The following is a 17752-nucleotide window of genomic DNA, read 5'->3' on the forward strand; positions in this document are numbered from 1 at the left end:
GTCCAGTCGGTCCGCCCTTTTTTTTTTTTTTTTTTAAATAATTAATAAAAAAATTTATTTAAAATACTAAATTAAATTAAGTGACTTATTAATGTGGATTATGTAACAAACTCAATAAAAAAATATTTTATATGGTCAATGATAATAAATTAGATGAAAATTATATTATTAATTTATATAATTACTATATAATTAACTAATTGATATTATATATTTATTAATTCATAGAATATTAACAAGTGTTAATAGTATATTTAAAATTTTATATTGTTAATAGTGATAGGTTAAATGAAGATATATATAAAATAATGTTAATTTATAGAATATTAACAAGTATTAATAATATATTTAAAAATTTATATTGTTAATTGTACAATTATTATATATAAAATATATATATAAAAAATATATATTTTTTTTAATTTTTCATTCGGTCCGGTCCGAAAAAACTGTGGACCGTGGACCGGACCGAATGATTTCGGTCCTCTAAAATATGGACCGGACCGGACCGGTCTAAGTCTCGGTCCGGTCCGGTCCGGACCGAAACGATCGGTCCGGTCGGTTCGGTCCAACCGGACCGTTAATCACCCCTAGCTACCTCCCATGCCAACCAATATTTTTGTCATACATGAGCACATGAGTTTCTTCCCCCGTTTCATAAATTATATATCCTGTTATGCTTTGAGATTGAAGAAATTAATGGGCCTAACTCATTTCATAAAATCGGTTCTACAAGAGAGGATTGCTCGTTACTTATAAATATATCCAAGACCTTGTCTACAGTCAATGTGAGATTATTCCTCAACACCCTCCCTCAGATGTAGGTCAGTATTTTTTCTGGTCCTTGTTACAGGATAAGTAGTAAGTAGTGTGGGCCTCCATTCGTCCTGTAGCAGGCTCTGATACTATGAAAAAATTAATAGATATAACTCATCTCATAAAACCAGTTCTACAAGAGATGATTGCTCATTACTTATAAATATATTAAAGATCTTATCCACAGTCAATATGAGATTATTCCTCAACAGAGATAACACGATAGTATGTACGTTAATCATCCTGATGGACTCCCCTTTGAGCCTTTGGTCATGAACCCACAAAAGGGATACCCTCGTGCTCGCTCTCTATTCATACTTCCAACACTACATCGATCGTTAGCATTTCCACGACTTTGAACAAAACTAGTTGAGTGGGATCTTGAGAATGCTGGCTCCAATACATGAATAATATTATGCTTGATCTGAATCTTAAACCACCCACAAGTCTCGAGAGAGATGATCATAAGTAAAACAGTAAATTACAAACATATTTTTTATAGCAAACGACACTACGAGCTAAAGTAGCAGTACTAGGATGGCAAAACATCATCTGCCGACAAGATTTGTCCATGGGTTTTACACAATGACGACGTTAGCTTACAGTCTTACACTAGTACAACATGATGAACAGTAGGTAAAATACTTGTTAGACATAAATAGAGCCAATGGTAGAATTGAAATATTTCATTTTGTATTAATGTTAGTGGATATGGGGAATTAGTACGCTGGTAATTGGTGCAAATTAAAGTCAGTAATTGCTGCAGCCGTACTAGTGTTCTCTTCTGATGTCAGCAGTTAGCAGCTAGGCGAAGCATCTTTCCTTGACTTTATACAACTAATCATAAAAACTTAAAACAAAAATATTAATTTAGATATCATTTAATATTGGACAATAATATTAAATTTTTTTTTTACATGTCGTGTTGCATAAATGTATTTATACCATATTCATCTTGCATTCGGGAATGCTCTTATAATCATCGTCATATGCTTACCCGAAATACGTACGCCCCACGGTCCCATCCATTTGAGCCGAGTTTAAAACTCAGATTGACACGTCGTACAATGCATAAAAAATAGAAGCGTCACACCAAATTTATACTACATGATATATACTATAGTACTATAAAATTTACGTAAGAAAAATATTTCCTAAATTGCTGTATTAGAATTTGTGAAAGTTGATAGATAAAGTTAAAAAAATTATTTGAATATAATTTTTTAAGATTATTTTTGTTCTAGAATTTATAAAAATTGTATTGATTTTTATGTTTGAAAAATGATTGGGTAATTATTAAATAAAAATTTGAAATACACCGTTAAGGAAAGCATTCACTCAGTCACACAAGCTGGAATACAAGAAGAAATTATATGCAACGGATCAAGTGCACCTCAGAAGAATGATCTAGAATAGCTGAGAATTAAGAGTGAGGGAATATTCTTGTAGACAGGTGTCATAAAATATGTGGAGCAGTTAGTCATATGTATTTATCTATATAAAGATCAATGTAAGAAAGGCACGGTAGTTAAGAAAATGAGAAAAGTAGGAATGAAAAGTAATTGATCCTTGAGGCATTTTGTCAAACACCTCTCCTACGGCTACACTATGAGTAGTTATTTCATTATAGACAATATTTTTATGTTTGAGTACTGATGTTGGGGAATGAGAAAATTTGAGAAATGAAAATTTTGTAGTCACCAAACAGATATATGCTTATGCAATAGCTTACACGTATTACACACGCACACATATATATAGACACGCGCGAGTGTAAAGAGACTTCTCACGGGACGGTTCGGTAACTTGGGTAAGAATTTTCATTGGTTGACATTGTCAAGCATGGCCTTAGTACTCTGTTGTATATTTGGAAATGAAAGTTCTAGAAAATTTGAGAAATGTTGAAAGACCTTGAAAATCTTGCGTTTCCAAACATGATGTTTATATATGCTTATGTAATAGCTTACGTATTATATATAATCTTCGATCTAGCTCTTATATGCTTATGTAATACACGTAAGTGAAAAAAGACTTGTATTTTTTTAATTATTAGCAAAAATAAATTAGAGATCACTTCTCCCATGGGCGCACGGTTCGGTTAGAATTTCCATTGCTTGTCAAACATGATGACCTTAGTCTGCTAGCTGTATATTTGGGACCGAATGAAAGTTATAGAAAATTTGAAAAATCTTGAAAATTCGGTGGTTGCCAAACATGAGTGCTAGCTAGCTTTATCTTTCGAGATATATGCTTATGTAATAGCTTTCGTATTATATGATCTTCTAGCCCTTTCATATAAATATATATATATATATACACACGTACGTGTGTGTAAAGATCATATGACTTTTCATATTTTTTATCAAACAAAAAATATAAGAAGCAATCGCATGGGCGCACGGTTAGCAATTTCATTGGTTGGACCCCATGCATGACATTTTCTGCATTATTATTAATCTCTCAACATATAACATATATATATATATATATATATTGATTAGTAATGATCTTTTGTCAGTGAGATCTGCAGTGATCATGAAGACTAGGCCGGATTGGGACTCATGAAAGTAAAATTTTGTAAAATATATTTATAAGAGCATCATTATTCCAAAAAAAAAACCCTTCAGTTGAAATAATAAAATTGTAAAAAAGATAACAAAATATATAATATTTCTCTAATCATTACTGAAAATTGATCAATAGGCTTTAAAATCCAATTAGTAAATAATCCGTAATCCGACATTAATTTCAGATAGTGCATAAAAAAAAAAAAACCACACTGCATTAATTCAAATTATTACCAGTCCGGCATGCATATATGCATGCCAACATTACAACAAAGATGCGCACAGCCTCTGCGCCTTGAAAATACTAAGGCTAGCTTTAGGAATATATCATGTTCTCACACTGGCACAAGAGTACAAGATGATGAAATAAAAATACAACTAAGAAATTAATAAAGCATGATTGGATTCCTGAAAGGGATATTATTTTAGAAAATCTAAATTCCAACTCCCACGTGTTCATTCAAGAGAAGGATAATCGGTATAGCCAAGCACTGGATCAGGAATGTAGAATGTCTTTCTGTCGTAATCGTTGAGAGGAGCATTGAGCGCAAATCGCTTAGGCAAATCTGGATTGGCTAAAAACGAACGCCCATAAACAACAAGATCTGCACGATTTTCTGCGATTGCCTTATTCCCTGCTTCTTTGTCATAACCTCCGTTAACAAGAAAAGTGCCCTTAAAAGCCTTTCTCAGTGGCACAAGACTGCCTTCACCAGTAAATGACTCGACCATGTGCAAATAAAGAATGTTATATTTGTTCAAGGACTCAGCCAAATATTGGCCCAATGCTTGTGGATTTGAGTCTGCGCATTCCATATTTTGAGCAAAAGGAGTAAGCCTTATTCCAACCTTCTCTGCTCCTATCTCCTTTGCAATAGCTTCAACTACTTCCAGAGTAAGTCGGCAACGATTTTCAAGTGATCCACCATATTGATCTGTTCGATCATTGACTTGATCTTTCATAAATTGCTCCAGAATGTAACCATAACCTCCATGGATCTCAACTCCATCAAAACCTACATATGTAAAAGCCAAACAATATTAAAAGCCGCTATTTTTTTTGTTACACAAGCTCATGATCATGTACATCATCTAATTTTTCTCGCAAAATGTACAAACTAATCAAACTTACCAGCTTCAATAGCGTTCCTTGCTGCAAGCCTAAAATCGTTAACAATTTGAGGAATTTCTTCTGTCTTTAGCTTCCTAGGACGAGAGTAATGGGAAAGACCAAATACGGTTTCTGGAGTTGGTATAATGGTCAAAGCTTTGTCTGAGGAAGAAATTGGAGCTTGTCCATTTGGCTGTAGTTCTGTAGACCACAACAGTGTGAAATGGAGAAAAGATATCCAAATTAGCAATATTTAGTCATAATGTTTAACAGTGCAGAAGCCCAATGATTCAGTAAAGGCACTGTTAGAAGAGATCATACGAGAAAGGAAAGAGATGATGGCTTCCAAAGACAAACCTTCATTTGAAACCCTCCCCACATGCCAGAGTTGACAAAAGAAGACTCCACCTTTTGCATGAACGGCATCTACGATGGGTTTCCATGCTTCAACATGCTCTTTTGTCCATATGCCAGGTGTGTCTGGATACCTGTAATGCCGAAGTCAAGATCGGTTTTCAATTGGGCACTAATTAATGGGCATCCTCAAAATGGATTAATCTGTCCTTCAAGTGTATGAAAAATTCTATACATAAGCCTTATATTCTTCCACGTTGCTTAAAAATATGTTAATTTATTCTTTTATGAAATATATAATATAACTCATTGGATCATAGAAAGAAATTTAAAAAACTAATTATTAAGGGTTAAAATTACCCTTGAGCAGTGTCGGAAATTCCAGTGGCTTCAGCTATTAGAAGACCACCATTGGAGGCTCTCTGAGAATAGTATAAGATAGCATGTGGCTGGGGAACATAGCCATAAGATCTCTGTCTGGTCAATGGTGCCATAACTACTCTGCAAATTGGAAGAGTAGGCAAATCAGAGGATGGGATACATGTGGATTCGGCATCCGAAACGCCCCAAGAAAACAGAGCCAACATAGCTTAAAAGTATATATGCGTGTACATACCTATGGGATAGATGGTACTTTCCCAATTGATAAGGAGTGAGAAGAGGCATGGCTGTGAGTCCTTCAGCTGCCATTTGTAACGACTAACGATTATGCTGTGTGTGCTTTCTTCTTTGCAATTCAATTCTCGACTTGGCTGAAGCGGGATGAGAAAAAACGTGACATCCAACTGGGTATATATAGAAAGAAACTTTGAAGGGCAGAAAAGGTTAGCTGGAAGGGTCGCTCTCTCTCTCTCTCTCTCTCTCTCTCTCTCCAAAAAGTAAGCAGGAAATTAAGGTGTGAATGGGATGAGACTGTGGAAGTTGAATAAAATATAAAAAAAAATATTTATAATTGTAAATTGTGTAATTGTTGCGTAATTATTTTGAAAAGAGAAATATTCTAATCATAAAGTGATTATATAAAAGTAATTATATAAATTGACGTGTCTTGATGTAATCTGTCAGATTGTAAAATTATTTTTATTGTATTGTAAATCTGATGACTTACATATAATATCTTTGTAAGTGTAACATTCTTTTTTTTTAATATTATTTAATATTTTTAAATTAAAAAATTATATTATTTATTATATTTTATGTAATAATTTAAAATAAAATTATAATTACTAAATAAAATGTATTTGGCCTAAATCTTGCCCTCCCTTCCTTGTCTTGCCTAAAAATTGCGAAACGAAACGAAAGCCAGTTTCTCATCGACTCCTTGTGTTTCTTTTTTTAATGTTCTAATTATTAATTGATGATGTGTGAAACGGCCATTGGATCAGGTGGATCCGATAGAGGCAGCATCACGTGAGGGGCGGTGCGACCAGCTAGCTCCCGCAGATCTGTCCACAGCGTCAAATGCTGACAAAAGTAAAATAGAATAAACTCACCTAATTTGTTATTTGTCAAATTAATTTTATAATAAAATTATATTAATTAATAGACTTCATTTAATAAAGAGTAAACATTTTTCTTATACAAAATGTGAAAGAGATAACCTCCTTATTTATTATAAAAAATTATAAGCGTATACAATTTTTCTACAACTTAATAACAAATTAATTTTTTAAAATTTTCTTTGACTTCTAATTTAATTTTGATATATTTGATAACAAAATACTATTTTATTATAAAATGGTAAAACAACTGATGTTGAGTCGTTGACCGGTGGTTAGAATATCAGTACTGTTCATTTATTATATGGAATCTAATATAACATGGACGGACATGCAATCCGCGTGAGACAATCCGCGTGAGACAATCCGTGTTCTTTTATTTTTTATTTTTTTATCTTTTATTTTAAAATTAAAATAGCAAATGTTTTTAAATTGTTCCTTTTCTATCTAATCACACGTGTTATATAAAATAAGGAAAATGATTTTCATATAATATTTTTTACAATAATATTTTAAATAAGAAGTATTTTTATAAAATATTTTATAAGAATAACATCATTTTATAAAAATATTTTTATTTTATAATATTATTATAAAAATATATTATGAGATATCATTACTCATAAAATAAAATAAATATTATTCAAATTCTTGATAGATACGCTCAACATCACATCGATAAATGGAATAAAATCTAAAATAAATAAAGAAAGTACCCCAGAGGCAGAGCTTCCCTCTCTGGTCACCTACGAGTTTGTACCTAATTAACCGCCACGTTTGTACCTAACCTTCCCTCATCTACGAGTTTGCTTAGATAATCGCGCATCTTGTCGCATTTGTTGCGTATTTTGCGTGGGGTGATTACGTGGTTCTTTAATTTTTCTCAATTTATCTTAATTTATTATTATAATTTTTTTAAATTTTAATATAAAATATATTAAATAATTTAATTTTTTTTTAAATTTTAAAATAATATTAATATTAAAAAATAATATTCTAACAATATTTTATCATCTCAACTCAACTCACTTCAACATCTAAACACAATCATGACTCCTCGTACTTTTGTAAAAAGATTTTGGGGATATTTCTACCCGTTGGATCGATGAGAGTAACGAGATCTTACGGCAAAGATATGATGTTGATTCATTTCTTTACGCACAACAATATCGTATTCTGTTTGATTCTTGATAATGTGCAGGCATATATATAAAAATTGAAAGAAAAAGTTAATTTAGTGGCTTTCATTGCTAGAATCGACCCACCTTTTGGACCAGTTCCTAGAAGTTATTTATTTATAAGTTTTGTGAATAAATATTTGTATAGAGAAAAATATATAATATTCTTTATAATTCTATTTTAAACGTAAAATAATTTATAAAAATAATACTTTTTTACAAGAATATTCTCAATTTTAAACATAATTATATATATATATATATATAAGATAGTAAAAGAATTGCATGCAGTGTATCGTTTACTATTGTTTTAATGAATTGAATTTGTAAGAATCCAACCCTCAAGACCGAGGAAGGTGGCCAAGTCGTTCCACTGGGTTTCTGAATCATTAACTTACATTATTTAAGAAATTATCATAAAGAAAACTAAAAAGGACCATGGCATATGCATTCCTTTCTGTTGGCTTAATCAAAAATACCTCATCGATTTCAATTTAAGATGGGATATATGAAGGAGTAAGACATTGTGACAAACATGTACGGGGTTTAATTTTGAGACATGACATGCAAAGTGTGTTCCAACGTGAATGTAATCAGTGGTATATATCGTTTTACTCTCACGACTCATTGTTGCAGTCGAGAGCCTTTTCGCACAGATCGAGACCCACTGGCCACTGGGTCATGCAAGTTAGTTTGGTGCTTAGCTGAGAAATTCCAGTTCCCCGACCCTGTACGTGGGCCTGTGGCTAGCTGTTGTCCGGTGATCTGTGAACTCGCTAGAATACAACACCAACTACTCTACTACTTATTTATAATTTTATATTAAAAAATATTTTTTTTCCTCTGTAATTCGAAAATATTATCCTAGCAACCATTCAAAGTACGTGAAAAAGATAATTTTCTAATGCTTAATTGTATGTGTCTATATATATATATATATTTGGAGAGCGGAAGGGAAGGTAATACAGGCCGGTTGGATGTATTATTTGGAGAATCTTTCTGACATCCTCAACTAGGGTTAACATGGAACCGTGAAGGAACAATAAAAAGATACGCTGGTCTTTGTAGTAGTGATCCAGTGGAGAAAGATTTTTTTTTTTTTATCGTAAAGCATGTGTATAAATTGTACGAAACGAAAGAAATGTAGCTTGTACAAGTTTGATTGTCGCCTTACTTCCGGACAGATTCTTGAAAAGCGTGCGATTCACTATAAATATCCTTTATTTTAAGGAAGGAAAATGATAATGGAGCCTTGAAATTCTAAATTTATATTTAAATGATATTCATCGGAAAAAGAGCTCCAACTGGCTGATTGCGCGAGTAGTGCACTCATCAATTTGGGTGCCGAGGAAGTTTTCCGGCAGTCAATGCAAGAACGACTATGGGAGAGAAAGCGCAAGCATTGGTTATCAAAATGTTGAGACTTCAGCGGAGACTGAGGTTGGATTTTGTGGCAATAACGACTCACTTCACATCCATATTAAAAGAGTCGCATAGTGTACAATAATAAAAAGAAAAAGGTTATTTTATCTCTCCACCGCTGGTCAAATTTTTTTTATTTAATAATTAAAAAAATAATTTTAAATATATTGATATTTTTTTAAAATATTTAAATATATAAAAAAAAAAAGAATAAAAAAAAATCTGTTCAACGGTAAGAGTGGGGCAACAGAGTAGCCCCACTCTAATAAAAAAGCTAATGAATAAACACTCAAAGAAGGTGGCTACAGCCATGGCTTGGGATATCTGCTAGTTTCCAAAAGAATTTGACTGTTGATGTCATGTTTTGCGATTTGGGCAACTCTACATATTAGAGCTCGGATTTAGATTTTGATGAAATAGAGAATGGAGAATGGGGGGTTCAAGGGCCGTGGTAGCTCCAACGCTTAAGTTAGTGAATGGCATCGAGTGGAAAATATTCAATTAAGGAAAATGAGAGTTGAAGAATTGAAGAGTGTGAATCCCATCCTTGATCGTGGGAGGAGGATATTTATACTTGGTTGGATTGGTCCTCAAGGTGGTGGTAGTGGGTGTGGCGTTCTGTATGGGGTCGGGTGTCCTTGCCATTTACCTATCGCGCTGCAGACTAGTCAGACCTAATTGTAGCTGTCTCTAACACCCCAGGAGGCACGTTGTGACATGCCGAGCCCTGTGATGCATTAAATGTGGCGTGGCTCCCTTTCCTGGCATGCTCACCTCCATCCCATTAATGCAGCGTGGTCCTAGTTAGACACGTCAATCTCTCTAACCCGTTTGGAAGCCAAGATTCAGGGTCAAAGGATGTCCCTTATTGTCTGCCAGTAATGGTGTCAAAATGTCCTGCCTTTCATCCTTTTGTCAGTGTATTCTGCCTGATTGCTTCTCTTCTTAGACTTCTGAAATATGTGAGTGTAGATATAGATTTGTTATATGTCTTATGTGGCAAAATTTTATTGGCTGAGTATAAAAATTGAGTTTTCACCCGATCAGTTGGGAGCTTTTTTCTTTTTTTTATAATACAAAAGTTATTGAGAATGCTCTAACAAACACGTGATGCAGTTTTCTTACAAAGTAAAAGTGAAAAGAACTATTCCTGCCCCTAGCATGATTACAACATCATGAGAAGTCAAAACTCATCACATATACTAATAATTCATATGTTTGGGTGAATACTTATGGGATAGATCGAACTTCCCCAATTTGTAAGTAGTGAGAAGAGGATCTATAGGAGTTTTAGCAGCCATTTGCGATGATTATACTCGTATTACTTGATTTCAACAAGAAGTACGTAGGATGAATAAAATGCGAGACCCAACTGGCTATCTATACAAATAACGACAGTGTTAAGAAAGGGAGATCTCCCTTTCTAGAGATGTTGCCAAAGTCCTTTGGACTAATTGGCAACATTTTGATTTCTCACTAAAAGAACCAATGATCGAATCTCTCTCCTCCATGTTAAAAAAAAATATACAGAGATGTTAAGAAGGCCATATCACTTTCACTAGTGGCAGAACCAGCTTAAATGTTTTTTTCATTGTATTTTCACTTTTGGATTTTTTTTTTTTTTTATATATATATAGGAACTTTTGGATGTTTTTAATATTGTATCGTATAATAAAAAAAAAAAATAGGTCATATTAATAAATTTATTATTTTTTTAAATTTAATTTTAAATTTAATTTTCGTGGGATTACATCCTTAAAAATAGATCATATATATGGAAATTATACAAGATTTTAGCGCTATAGGAAAAAAATTAGAGGGAGATATTTTTATATATATTAAAATTTCAATAAAATCTGGAGAGGATATAGGCATTATAAATTATTTTGGGGTATTTTTTATATTTATAGAATTATAAACAAAATCTAAGGAATATTTTGTTTTTTCAAACAAAAATTGGAGTGCCATGGATCAGCATAGTTCCGCCACTCACTTTCACTCCCGCAATAAGCATTAAGCAGTTAGATGCATCCAATTGCAACATATGTTGTGTGCTTTTAAAATATGAACATGTTTATATGGTCAGCTTTTTCTGCCGGCAGTGATGATGTTTGTGATGACGCCTCGGCCACGAAGATGAAGGGCATGTTTGAGAAGTGATTTGAAAATAATTCATTTCATATAAAAAAAAAATTCATAATTTTCTTTTTAAAAATCACTTAAACATAAATTATTTTTCAATTTAAGAAATACAGATCACTTTCAGAATTTAGTTTGGAGAATGAGATGAGATGAGAATTTTATGAATAATAATAAGATAGTTTGTGAATAATAATGAGATAATTTCAATTTGAGTTGAATATTTTTAAAATTTTGAGAAAGGAGAAAGAAAAGATTAAATAAAAAATATTATAAAATTAAAATATTGTAAGAATATATTTTTATAATATTATTTTTTTTTTGGCATTTGAAAAAGTCACAATTATTTTTTATTTTTTATTTTAAAATTTAAAAAAAATTGTAATGATTAATTTAAAATTTTTATATTTAAATTATATTTGAGAATAAGATAAAATTAAATAAAATAAAATGAGATTAAATAAAAATTTTATGTCTCTAAGGTCCAAACAAGCCTTAATATGAACGTATTTATGAGTTGTGATGTCTGTGATGACGCCTCGGCCATGAAGATTAGGGCACGTTTAGTTTGTTTATACCTCTCCGACTTCTTTTACCTTCCTGACTAACTCAGCAGCCACGAACTTTCTTTTTCAAAAAAGTAATAAACAAATAAAAAACATGTGGCTTCGATGTCGTCCCCGATCATTTGAAAACGAAAGTCGAAAAGAAGAGTCCCGTAATGACAACTTAATTTAGGTACCGGTAATAATAAGTTATAATTAACAATAAAAAGATCAGCATTTTAGTCAAGTTTGCTGCAGTTTAATCTATATTAAATTAAAAACTAAGAAAGAAAAAAAAAATAGTACGTTTCAAAGAAGGAAGTCGTCCAGATAGACAAGCATGGGAAGAGGGAGATTGAGGTCATATTTGGATCGGAAAATGTTAATATGTTGTCTGAGTTTATTTCTTTATTTTGATCGTTCATGTATTTAAACTTTATTTTATATAATAATTAAAAAAGTAATTTTTAGTGTATTGGTATATATTTTTTTTAAAAAATACTTAAATATATTAAAAATGTAAAAAATAAAAGAAGATAAAAATAAAATAAAATAAAAAAATTTGTGCTAGCGGGCAATCAAAACTGGGCGGCATAATAGCACTACTCTATCTGGATCAGCTTTTTATCAATCTATATTATACTAAAAACTAAGAAAGGAAAAAAAATGTTATTTCATCTTTAATTTATATCATTCACTTTATCTTTTAATATTGTGCCACAATAAAATGTCATATGATTTATTAAAGAAATTTTAAAAATATATATTCGAAATAAAATAGTGCCAGAAAACACAAAAAAAAAAAATTAAATTAAATCTTAAATTCTCTTTACTATTTTATATTTACATTTTTATTTTTTTTAATAAATTACGTACGTATCACCACAATGTTTTACCAAATCAAGAGAAAAAATAAGTGATATAAATTAGGGCCTTGCAACAAACTTAAATATACCACCAAAGGCTTCCATTCCTCGAACAAGACTGGAGAAGGCGGCCTTGGATCTGTCTACAAGGTTAGTTCTATCCTTTTCTTCTCAAACTTATCGAAATTGAAATTGGCATAAAACTTTAGTACAAAGCCTGAGGCTGTTTGGTTTGACTTGGCTGGCTTCGAGATGGCTCTCGCTAAGGTTGTGTATCCGGGTCTCTTTTTTTTTGTTTCCGGTCCTGATGGTTATTTCTCCCAATGCAAGAACGACTATGGGAGAGAAAGCGCATGCATTTGGTTATCAAAATGTTGAAACTTCAGCGGACAGTGAGGTTGGATTTTGTGGCAATAACGACTCACTTCAGCATCCATATTAAAAGTCGCACACTGTACAATAATAAAAAAGCTAATGAATACACACTCAGAGAAGGTGGCTGCAGCCATGGCTTAGGATATCTGTTGGAATCGATGAACTTGACTATTGATATCGTGTTTTGCGGCCTGGACAATTCCACGCAATTGAGTTTGGACCTGGTTCCTGATGAAATAGAGAATGGAGAATGGAGGACTCGGGGGCTGTGGTAGCTCTAACGCTTAAGTTAGTGAATGATATTGAGAGAAAAATATTCAATTAAGGAAAATGAAAGTTGAAGAATTGAAGAGTGTGAACTCCTTCCCTGATCGTGAGAGGGGGATATTTATACCTGGTTAGGTTGGTCCTCGAGGCAGAGGTAATGGGTGTGGCGTTCCGTACAGGATCGAGTGTCCCTGCCACTTACCTACTGCTCTGCAAACTAGTCAGACCTTATTGTGGTTGTCTTTGACACCCTAGAAGGCACGTCATGACGTGTTGAGCCCCGTGATGCATTAAATGCGGTGTGGCTCCCCTTCTTGGCATGCCCGCCTCCATTCCATTAATGCGGCGTGGTCTCAATCAGGCACGTCCACCTCTCTGACCCGTCTGGACGCCAAGATTCAGGATTAAGGGATGTCTCTTATTGTCGATCAATAATGATGTCAGACTGTCTTGCCTTTCATTCTATTATCAGTACTCTACCTTGTTGCTTCTCTCCTTAGGCCGACTCAACCCAACCCAGGCCTTATCCTTGGACCCGGGCCGGCCATGGGGATTACTCCCCTCACATTGACTATTCTTTCTTTCAAACAGCTCTATGACCATGATGATGATTGTCGTGTTCTGGAAATGGTGGATGTTCGGATGTGCAACCATCATAAGGTGAGTGGGGATTGAAAATAAGCCTAAGTTCCAAGCCCATTCAGTGATTCTCAGATTAGGAAGTTGAGTTATGAGCCGAGGGTCACCTGGATTCCGGCCATTAAATCTGTGTGATGGGCCACTGGGGCAGAGAAAAGGTATCCAGCTAGTTGAACGCAATTTAAATAGTTGGGCTTAAGGCCTGGGTTGGGGGGAGATTTGAGGCAAAATCCCAACCCCAAGAATTATTCTTTGCATCAGCCTACTGTTTGCATCAGCCATAACACACCTGACGTGTGGACCGGGTTCACTAACCAGTGGACCGATTTTCCCGGTTTTTGGTTTCGCATTCGACAGATGATGAATTCGACCCCCAAATTCGAATTCCACGTTCCCCCTCCCGAACCAGTCTTCTTCGTTCCCCCTCCCAAACTTCGTCTTCGAATCGAACTTCTCCCTCGAAGCCAAGCAACCATTGACCTCAGCCCTCCCAAGGAGATCAGTCCCCAAGCCTTCGGTCCCTAAGTCCACCAACCTGAAGCCCTAAGTCCATTTGACGTGAAAGGTGCCCTCAGTCCACCGACGGAAGCCGCCCTCAGTCCGACGCGAGCCCGCCCTCAGTCCACCGACGCGAAGCCCTCAAATCTGCGGGAGGGAAAATAATCTGTGATTCTAGGGTTTGGGCCTACATTTTTTTTCTCTGTATTTACTAGAAACTAATGGTGCGGGGTTGTAGATGTTGCTGATGTTGCCTCTCATGGCATACTTCTCTTTTTTCTATATGTTAAATTATTTATCTAGCATGTTAATGGATGATAACACTGGTTCTTTTGTTGGTCATTTTCTTTTCAGGAACTGCAAATGCTTCAAACAGAATAAATAGGAAGAATTTAGATCCCACCATCCAGCTTATAAGTTCAAGCTCCTTCATCACATACTGAAATTCTTAGGTTAGGCTTGATATTTGAAGTTTCTTACATTCATATGTAATTCATGATAAACTGTTACTTCATTAATAAAATACAAGCACATATGGCAATTGATGTGTAATTCTCATATATCATAATGTTTAATTTTTTTAGTCTAATTTCTAACTGTTCTTTCAGAATACGTCAAATAGTTTAGATCTTATGGTGTGTGACTCATGTGTCTAAAACTATATATATCTATATGGGATTAAGTAAAATTCAACATCACAACATTTGACATGCAGCGATGTAATTCAAGACTTAAACCAACTAAAAGGTTTCATCTCAAAAATCTTGAAAGGCATTTGGGACAACTCTCATTCAGGTCATTCATTGTTAATGGTACATTTTTTCCTCAGAAAACATAAAATCAGAGGAGAAACCGTTATGAGTGAGCAAACTCTGAAAATAACATTACTCTTTGCTAAACATGTAATGCTATATTTTAGGAAATAACATAAATGTTTTTGTCTTCATGTCACCATTTGGGAGATTTTGCTAGAGATAACTTTACACTAAAGCTGTACAAAAATGCTAAGAAAACGGACAAATTATCTCTCTCTCTCTGCCTTCTGTAAGCTTGCGTCCATAAAAAGTATTAAATGATCAACTTTTGGTTTGTGATGTTACTTGGGGTATCCCACCCCTGCTATTGTACCTTTTCATTTACATCAGTCTCATTTTCCTATACAAAAGCAAGAATTAATCATGTTATCAAAAGAATGTTGTCAAACAGGTGGTATATTTTGGAGCCTTTTAATGATAGTTTCATTTTTCTTCCTTTCTTATCAAAAAAAAAAAAAAAAAGTTTCATTTTTATTTCAAGCTGCAGACTCTTTCCTGAAGGTTGTTGATTGTTCTGAACGATTATTGGACTTTCTCAGTTTCTACCTTCTATTTCTCTGCAGTAACTGGCAGCTCTATAATACGTTATATACTTCATTTGGTGGTTGGTACACATGCTGTGCATGTGCAAATGGATAATTTGTAATAGTAGTTTTTTGTTTTTTTTTATAAGTTCATTTGTAATAGCAGTTAAATGGTGCAACTCCCTGACATCTGATGCAGTTTACTATGTTGGGATATTGCAGATATTTGTACCATATATATATCATATGGGAACTAAAAATTTAATATGTATTGCTCCACTTTCCCCTATTTGTTTTTGGTGTCTACAGTGCGTTATGTTATAGCAAGGATCGAACCAACCTAGTGCACGTAAACATGGTCAAGTTTGGATTGATAGGTAGAGACATACTAATTGATATAATATGATTGAGAATTCCATGTAGTAGTTAACCGCACACTGAAAGGTAACATATGCAAAGCAATCTTTTCAGTCCACAAGGAATTTTGACTGCTACAATCAGTCAAAACCTTGACAGAAAACTCAGGTGATAATTGTTAGTGTCACAAAAACACAATAGTGTACTTGTAAAAAAGAACAATTTGATAGTGAATCCCATGCAAAGATTGTAGAAGACTAAAAATGTTGGTGGTTAATCTGAATCATTTGTCTTGCTTTCCTACACTAGATTCTACTATCCAGACATTTACAAATTTTGAGTGGCAATGGCATCTAAGAGCTCATCCCCTGAATGTAAAAATACTTTTTTTTTGACCCATGAAAGTCATTCCCCTGGAAACAATAGCGGAACCTTCTGATTGACCCCTGTTTTTATGACCGCAGGTGCTTTTCATGTGAGACTATAATTCATCGAATGAAGGTCAGTACGTTAGTATCTTATTGTTGTTTGGTGTGTAATGGTGTCTTGCTTTAGATTAAAAACAAGTTAGTTATGTTTAAACAAACCTGGATTATAACATAGGATTGTGCTTATTTCTTTTACTAAATATCCAAAGATATATGAGCAGGGCTTGTTTGGATTCGCAAGTCATCTCAATCTATCTCAGCTCATCTCAACTCATCTCACTACTATTCATTACTATTCAGCAATTTTAACTCACAAATCTCACTACTATTCATAACTCATCTCATTACTATTCACAATCTATCTCAACTCATCTCAAATCATCTCAAATCATTTTCGAATCCAAACATCTCCTAATCTTTGTTGCATGTTCATATGATTAGAACCATATGACGGTTTAACCAGGATGAGGTAGTGTATTTAGTACTGCTGCAGTGCCTATCAGTAGGGTGGTGAGAATTAATTTATCTCCCTTCACCAATTGAGTTCCTTTATTTAAATTTTCAACCCTTCTGAACTCATGGCATGAGAAAAGTTGTCATCAGCTGTTTATTTCTTTTCTTTTATTTTGTTCATTTATATTTCATATGATTATTACTTTTGTTCCTTATATGCAATAGGAATGACGAATCACCTTAAGCAGTCAGCAGCAGCCATAAGTTGCTACCTACACAATTATCAACATGTTGCTTTCGTTCTTCTTGATTACTACAATTGGAAACGAATTCTTACTTGTTTCTCTCTCCTGTCTCAGGGAGTATTGCGTGGTGGATATTCTGAGAGCTTTGTGAAGTGGCTCTTTCATGGGGAGGCATTGTTCCTTAGAAGTTGACTGAAGAGTCACTCTTCCTTAGAAGACTGAAAAAGATTAGAGCCCCACAGTGTTTATTCGCGCATCCTTTAATTAATCTATACTGAGCGCGAGTAAATTGTTTCTTTTTTTTTCTTCCAATCTTTGGCAAGTGAAAGTTCTTTACATGTAAGGTTCAATTGAAAGCTGACAACTTAACGGGTATTTGTTGAATTCAGAATTATTTGGCATTCTCTGATGTCTATAATTAAAACTTGCTTACATAAGATTATGAGATTCCATTCATAATCTCAATCTGTAAGATTATGTTTGAGGACCATCGTTAGCATTCAGAGGAATATCTTTTAACACAAAATGCAAATACTTTGACAATAATACATCTTTACCCTTCACAGGCATTATTAGCCGTCATTGGCTGCTCAGAAAATCTATAGTCATCTATAAGTTATTTACTCTGAAAATTCAGGGGCCAAATGCAGTGAT

General features: G+C 33.8%; 1 protein-coding gene and 1 long non-coding RNA gene across 2 annotated transcripts; one reads left to right on the forward strand and one right to left on the reverse strand.

Annotated features, from left to right (window-relative positions):
* Positions 1 to 3533: 3533 nt before the first annotated feature.
* Positions 3534 to 5622, reverse strand: LOC108985933 (12-oxophytodienoate reductase 2-like). Its single transcript, XM_018958411.2, has 5 exons — positions 5465 to 5622; positions 5209 to 5349; positions 4852 to 4982; positions 4516 to 4695; positions 3534 to 4399 (listed from the first exon to the last, which is right to left on the reverse strand). Exons 1-5 carry the CDS (start codon positions 5536 to 5538, stop codon positions 3840 to 3842), a joined length of 1086 nt encoding a protein of 361 aa, XP_018813956.1. The 5' UTR covers positions 5539 to 5622; the 3' UTR covers positions 3534 to 3839.
* An 8528-nt stretch (positions 5623 to 14150) lies between these two features.
* On the forward strand, positions 14151 to 17535 carry LOC109021115. The gene is made up of 4 exons (XR_002001033.2): positions 14151 to 14455; positions 14631 to 14728; positions 16437 to 16473; positions 17213 to 17535. It is a non-coding gene; the product is annotated as an uncharacterized LOC109021115 (long non-coding RNA).
* The last annotated feature ends 217 nt before the right edge of the window (positions 17536 to 17752 follow it).

This window comes from Juglans regia, chromosome 10, assembly GCF_001411555.2.
Source record: "Juglans regia cultivar Chandler chromosome 10, Walnut 2.0, whole genome shotgun sequence".
In the NCBI taxonomy this organism is placed as follows: domain Eukaryota; kingdom Viridiplantae; phylum Streptophyta; class Magnoliopsida; order Fagales; family Juglandaceae; genus Juglans; species Juglans regia.

Coding starts and splice junctions, on each gene's coding strand:
- LOC108985933 (XM_018958411.2), bottom strand. CDS start 5,538: ATGGCAGCTGAAGGACTCACAGCCATGCCTCTTCTCACTCCTTATCAA. Junction 4,696..4,851: donor GGGGAGGGTTTCAAATGAAG/GTTTGTCTTTGG, acceptor TGTGGTCTACAG/AACTACAGCCAAATGGACAA. Junction 4,400..4,515: donor AAGGAACGCTATTGAAGCTG/GTAAGTTTGATT, acceptor TTACATATGTAG/GTTTTGATGGAGTTGAGATC.